Source organism: Zalophus californianus, chromosome 7, assembly GCF_009762305.2.
Source record: "Zalophus californianus isolate mZalCal1 chromosome 7, mZalCal1.pri.v2, whole genome shotgun sequence".
Classification (NCBI taxonomy): domain Eukaryota; kingdom Metazoa; phylum Chordata; class Mammalia; order Carnivora; family Otariidae; genus Zalophus; species Zalophus californianus.
The window spans coordinates 101,176,774-101,184,339 of NC_045601.1; the positions used below are offsets into that span (position 1 = coordinate 101,176,774).

The 7,566-nt window shown below is 31.5% G+C and overlaps 1 protein-coding gene across 1 annotated transcript; it reads left to right on the forward strand.

The window, feature by feature from the left end:
* The first annotated feature begins 2,261 nt into the window (after positions 1-2,261).
* DEFB112 (defensin beta 112) lies at positions 2,262-7,330 on the forward strand. Its single transcript, XM_035728340.1, has 2 exons — positions 2,262-2,316; positions 7,170-7,330. The coding sequence occupies exons 1-2, from the start codon at positions 2,262-2,264 to the stop codon at positions 7,328-7,330; spliced, it is 216 nt and encodes a 71-aa protein (XP_035584233.1).
* Positions 7,331-7,566: the final 236 nt, after the last annotated feature.

Here is a 7,566-nt window from a genome sequence, read left to right on the forward strand (position 1 = left end):
GAAATAAAGAGAAGATGAAATAGGATAAAATACTTTCTTCAATGGACTCAATGCAATAGTTTTTGCTTTAATTTTCACAATTTAGATTTTTCTGATTAGATCCACAAAATCCCTAATCCAGAAACACTGTAATATGCAAACTTCCATGTTGAACTTTGTGATATTGGAGGGGAAAAACTACATATAAAAATTATTTTCATACAACTTTTATAACATTAACCCTATTGCTTTGTCATATATTTCTTTGCATGTCTTTTCTTTTTTAAATTAATTTTATTTTATTATGTTAGTCACCATACATCATTAGTTTTTGACGTAGTGTTCCATGATTCATTGTGTATAACATCCAGTGCTTCATTTGCATGTCTTTTCAAAAATAATTTGAGCTCTTCAAGGCAGTGACAAGGTCTTTTTTTAGGTTTCCTAAATATCTGCAATGACTACAAAGTGATCACAGATTGGTGATGAATGAATCCAAAACTTCCTAAATTATCTATGATTTAAAATTCTTTGTATCTGTAAAACAAAAACTATTTAAATGATATGCACTGTCATATTCAAATAATAAGTGTTGAAGAAATAGTCTAGTTGTGCTTCGTGAGGTAGATTCTGTGTTTAATGTGTTGGGCATCCAGAGAAAAAGACTGAGATGGTGCTTACCTGCTCAAAAAAGGGAGGATTTCCACGTTCTCCATGGGATTAGACCAAAGTCACAAATTATCCTAAGTGAGTCAGCAGTAGTATTTTCATTTTGTCGTTTTTTTCCCTTGAGAAAAATGAAATGAAATGAAATATCCAACGTAAATTTCTAATTGGCTACAGTCTCTGGAGGTAACAATATTGCACCCTTGTCCTACCTTTGGAAAGGAATAGAATAGAAAATCAAAGAGAGACCTTTCTTCTCTGCTCTTTTCTTAGGGTTTATTCACTGGAGTTTTGATAACAAAGAAGCTACCCAATAATTTATTTTTAATAGAATTTGAAATTTAGTTGTAGTGACTCAACTAATACTTATTCTCATCCACAATAATCAAATACACTATCTTCTTCACAGTTATACTACAGCAATGAGAGCATTAATAGGCACATTAATAGGTATTAGATTAATTTCTGATGAATTCATCTTATGTAGAGACAGTCTTAAATTGTCTTCCTCTATGTCAGATGATGACAAAATTCTCAATCATGTACTTCCCACTAAGTTCTTACCTTCCAATCCCTCATTTTAAATTCAGATTTTACAAAGTGAAGAAATTGGTTATAGAAGGAAAAATTCTTGGACATGTCTCTATTGCTTTGTTCAGAAAGTTTTGCTAAGATTATAAATATGCATGTTTTGATAGCAAACATGTCTGTTGATGTAGAATAAGGATGGCTAATGTTGACTGGGACCCTTTATCCCCAGATTCTTAGTGCCTTCTTTGGGTGTAGTAAGAGAGAATCAATGGACTGTTGCTCCTAATGTCTGCTTATGGGATCTCAGGAACAATTTCACCTGCGCTTCTCAATATCTGCTATAATAAACCATGGAAAACTTATGAATGATCTCAGAAATGACTTCATGCTACATAGAAAAAAATAGAAATGCACTTTGACTTTTTATCATAGGATGCTTATGCACTGACATTCATAAAACTTACTTGAGGGGATAGACTTTTCTTCAGGGTACAACTGATCTAGATAGATAATTTTCAAACAAGTCAGTATGCTGTCATTGTTTATGATAATATATATTTTAAATAAAAATGGTAATGGATTATGAAATCACTTGACCACACTAGATCTCATACTTTTATGTGTAAAATTAAATATCCTCAATGGTAATATCAGTCTAAAATTCTGTTTTGGATTTCTCATTACACTGACATTCTTATATTGGGGACATTAAAATGCTAAATGTGGTTATATAAAACACATACTTCTGCAATATCATGTGAATTACTGCAGGGTTATTCTCAACATTGGTCACTTAGTAATTTATACCCATAATCTTGTAACTGTTAAAGTTTCTTAGAGAAACTAGCCTCAAGATAAATCAATAGATGGCATTTTTGTGTGTCAATACACCAACTTTGTCTAGCCAGTATCTGTTTGAACATTCAACCAAGCATAGAAATGTTCTTCCTCTTAACAAGCTTCAGTAATCAAGACTGTGCAGAAGAGTTCTATAAGTAAAAGGATTTTTTTTCTTTCTTATTTCAACAATACGTAAGTTAAGACAGAAGATCTGTGAGCTATTTTCTCCTAAGAAATCATTTACAATGAAGATCCTTCTTTCTTTTTCTATTTTGTCCTTTGGTGTCTGCATTCCACCAGGTAATATGAATGTTATTGCCACAGGGGTCAGCACTAAGTGGGGTGGGGTCAGGTTGTTTTTAAGTAAGTATCATTAACATTATAAAATCATTATGTTAATACTGTCAGCAATACCATATTATATTTATTTACAACCCCTAGATGGAGAAAATAGTTGAATAATTTTTCAGGGACAATTCACTAGTAAAGTCTGCAATTCACTTTGATTACATGAGATTTTACCTATATATAAACATTTATACATGTATGTACATATATATGTAAGTTATTGAAAAAAATAGTACTACCATGATTTAATCAATCCCTGAAATGCGTCTTTATTTAATATTCAAATTCTACTAAATTTAATATACTGGTAGATTTTTAAAAAATTGAGAATGGAATGAATTTATGCTTGCAAATTATTCATCTTACATTTATAGTATTGATAGCAGAGGTTAAATGAGGTTAAATGCCTAGCCAAAAGTCCAAAGACTAGCCATACATATACTCACTTCCATTTAAATTCTTCTTTATTTTGCTACTTTCTCTGGGTCACCAAGATATCTGTCATTATTGAGATGCGAGGAGATCACCATAAAATAAATCTATAATTACCCATTCTCTTACTGCTACTCTGTTCTGACACTCAAACATAAGTAGCTTTTTAGCTGATAATTTCTCACTAAAAGAGAATTGAATTTCAACAGATAATGGCCATGGAGGTGATAATGTAACTCAAGGCCATGGAGTTAATTTAAGTAAGATTATTTTCCTTCATCATCTTTATAAAAGTTTATTAAAACACGTTCATTAAAATTCTCCATATTTGTAGAATTTTTCTGAGATACTATGTAGAATTACATAGATTTAAATATGCACTGATGCTTTTTTTCCTTAATAGTAATGATGTTAATAGCTAGCATCTGTTCTGCCTCTTGTCCTTATTAATTTATTACTCTTTACAATAGTCATGTGAGATAAGCTTATTAATAGCCAAGCCATTCATTTATTTAGTCAACCTAATTTTGAAGAGATGTATTTTTACAAGCTCATCATTTTTTAAAACCTCTTATAGTATATAGAACCATGTAATAAAGGCAAATACAGTATTGTCTTTATTTTGGAAAATACCCTTTTCTTATGCTTTTAAAGTAATGTTTTTCTCTTTTGCAGTGGGTTGTGACCAACCTATTACCAATTCTATGCCACTATTGATGACCATATGTAGAAAAAGATTTGAGAAACTATACTCAGAGATGCACAATTATTCCACAATATTTGAAAAATCAAAATACGGTACAAAGGAAAACAATCCAGGTAAAATAAAACAAGTAGAATTATATCTTGCAATTTTAATCACTATCTATTAAAAGAAATGGAGGAAATATCCTATGTTCTCCATCCCGCTCCCATTTATTTAACTCTTCTTGTCTTTCAACGTCTAGTTTTATGAAGGTTGAATTTCGTGTTCAGAATGAGAAAGAAGTCTCATTTTAAAGTCATAGGGTCTTATTTTTTTATGAAACTCTATCTAGACAGGTGTTCTTACTATTTCCAAAAGGGAACATTCTCCAATCATTGCTTCTAGCATCCTTAATATTTTAAAAAAACGTTAGTGTCACTATGCTTAGAAGTCAGACTGGGACTTCTAAGTTGTCTTAGTTTCCCTCTTATGTGACAGCTGGCAAAATTTCTTTCAGTCAATCACCACTGCCCCTTGTCCATAAGCCTGATATCTTTGGATACATAAAATATAATTGTTACATAGAAAGGCTAATTAAGGTGTTCTTATTACTTCCAAGGATGCTGTAATTAAGATAACTTAAAAAGGCATTTGAGGAAAAAGTCTAGAGTAGGTGTTGGGGATTTATTTCAAAAAAAGTTCTTCTCTGCTTTAGTCTTTATTTCAATTATGATTTAGAATATCATTTAGCAAGGTGTCTTCTCAAGTTAGAATGTTACAAACACCTTGTGAGTGATACAAATTAATTTCTATGGGAAGGTAAAGAAAGAGGGTTGTCTTTGTGACAGTGTTCAGAAAAAGACGTAGGGATGAGGTCATTGGCCAAGTTAATTTATACAGGGACCAAGTTTTTTGTGTTTTGTTTATCATTGCTGAAGACTACCACAGTGCATGATACATATAGAGGTGCTCAAGATTTATTCAATGAATCAATGAATAAATGGACAGATGCATGGATAAAGGGAGAGAGGAAAACCAAAAAATAGTCTTCAGAAATGCACATATTTAGAGGGCAGAAAAGGAAAAAAAGGAAGAAGACAAGGATATTTTTAAAACAAGAAAAAGGACAGAGGCATGTAAGAAATTGCTGATTTGTTGGAGCATAATGCCAAATTTGAGGATTATTCTTTGAAGATGTGGTAACATTAGCTAAGTCAGACTGTACTCAGATTTATGATATAATACTTAAAAATGTAGAAAAATAATTTGTTCTCTAGTTATTCTATTTGCTTAAGTTTTGTTGTATATCACATCAGTTCAATTATGGTGTGAAGAAAGTAAGTTTAAAGAAGAGTCATCCTTTATTGCAGTTATGTATATTCAGTAACAGCTGTTGTTTTGAGACATTAACAAAATAAATATCATTTTTTGGCTATCAGATATTGTTGGCAATGTGTATAAGTGGAAAAGCCTGCATTTATGACATAAAAACTTAAAAATTGGCATTTACTCACTATGGCTGGATGTGCATTAGATTTAATCTTCCCTTAGTCTATAATCTGCAATTCTGGAATTCTTACTCTTCAAAGTCAAAATTACCTTGGTTATAATATACATTGATTTATCTATGTATCTCTATCTCTAAATGTCTATTTTTGTTTATATATCTATCAATATTTCTCTACATATACCTGCATTTATATGAACTTAGAAACTTATGTTATTCTTTTTTAACTTCAAAATAATTTAATTTATATTAATTACAGAGTTACATTAATATACAGAGAAAGTATACATTATCTCTGGTCACCTTCATCTCAAACCTAGGCTTTAGTACTCACAACCTTCTAAGATGCTTCCTTCTTGGCCATAGCCCCACTTGATCAACACCTCACATGAAAAATTCCCTCAGTTCTTATATAGCAGCTGGGCCAAACCATAGAATGGAATATTAAAATTGCAAAATATATATTTTCTATATAATATATATATATTTATATAACTGGCAAAAAGCTTGTATCTAAAATATATAAAGAATTCTAATAAATCAAAAGAAACAGAAAATTCAGTAGATATATGGGAAAAAGACTTAGGTAATTTGTCAAAGTGGATACACAAACCTATTTAAAGTGTTTATCCTCGTTAACAATCAGAAAAGTGCAAATTTAAACCATGATAAGATATCACCACACATTCAAAAGCATATTTAAAATTTCTATAGTTTGATAATGCAAAGTATGATAATGCAAATGAAATAGTAAGAATTTTAATGCACTGCTGCAGAGAATGAAACTGGTAGTGCCAATTTGGAAAACAGTTTGTCACAATCTATTATAGCTGAGGACATGTATAGTCTGTGATCTAGGATTTCCATTGTGAATATGTCTACCCAACAGAAGACTGGAACATGTGGTTGAGGAAAGAGTACAGGAATATTAATAGTAACAACATTTGCCATATAGCAAATAACCTATATGGTCATCAAAATTGCAATAGATGAATAAAGAGAATATCACATGAATAGTATTTTTACTTTATTTAAAATACGTATATAAATAAAAACCTCTGTAAAATATTTTACTGGAAAAAGATGGACAAGGGTTTGGTTAATTATAGAATTAAAAAGTCTCTGGGATGAAAACTTGCCTACAAACATCAGTGACAATGGCTTACCCATTCTGGCTGACCTTCTAAAATATGTCCAGTAGGGCCTGATTATATTTATCTAGGATGATGGATATGTATTTACTAATACAAGATATCTCATGATCTTTATAAAAGCATTAAATGTTAAAAAGGCATTTATTATATTGAGCTAAAACCTGGTTCTCTGTTAATCTGCACCATTTATTTATAGTTTCGTTTTTGAAGATACAGGGAATAAATGAAAACCTTCTCCTGCATTTCAGAACTTCTGTTAGAAACAGCAAATCCTTACCTCATTCCTCATGATTGTTGAAGTTACAAAATCAAAGGAACTACACAGCAAAGTGAAAGAATGAAAAATTTTAAAGTTTCTATAGCTTCAGAAACTTTAGTGTAAGAGAAAAGGGAAAGTAGTACTGAAAAATTAACAGCCTTGCTGAAATGTTTGCTATGTTTTCCTTTTCTGTTAATTTCCTATTCATTATGTTAACCTCCCAAAGTATCTGTTTTTAAGTAAACATTTCCTGGGGGTTAAAGTGGGGTACAGATCCAAGAAAAATTGAGATATTGAATAAAATTTAAAAAAAACCAGTATTTTTTAGTATTTTAGAACACTAAAGTCTGGTTTTGATGAACAATGAAACCTTGTGGAGGAGGAAAGATTCACAATAGAACAGAACTATGCGTTTATAATAAATGAGAGAGAAGATGGAGATTGGCGCATTCATATTCATTAGGGATGAGCAAGAGAGGTAGAAAAAGGTATTATGTTGTTGCAAGCTCTCCAGACATCCCTTATTGAGTCATGACTTGATCAGTTGAAATGCGTAGAGGTGGGAGATCTAGCTTAGGAATAGGATGCTTGCTGATTTCCTTGATTTGCTCTGATGTACACAGGGACAGAAAGATTCCAATGAAAAAACCAGTGAATCCCTTTCCTTTTTCTTAACCTCTGTGGTCTGTGCTTCTTTGTGTGTCTTCTTTTAAATCTTGGCATTTCTTACCTGAATTTTTAATTCCATTCATTCTTGCCTTCTTTCAGCTAGAAGTAAAGAGCACTATGCTGTCTTTAATGGGTGGGAAGCATGCATAAAGCTTAGTGGTCAATGTAAAAATCAATGTGGTGAAAAAGAATTTAAGATGGCATACTGTGCAAGACCTACAACTCTCTGCTGCCTGAGACAATGTGACCGCATTGAGTAATTGAAGAGACCCATTCACAAAACGGACAAACATTAACTAAATTTTCTCTTTAGTTCATTACCTCTAGTACTTCATTCATGACCTGGTGTTTCTGTCTGTACATGTCTGTAATGAATAAAGAGCTAAATAAAATATATTTCAGCCTGAATCATTCATGAACATTGTGTCGGCTTGGAAAAGAAGAGTAGAATACAGAATGGGACTTAGAACTCAAGAGTAGAAACAGTGGAGAAGAA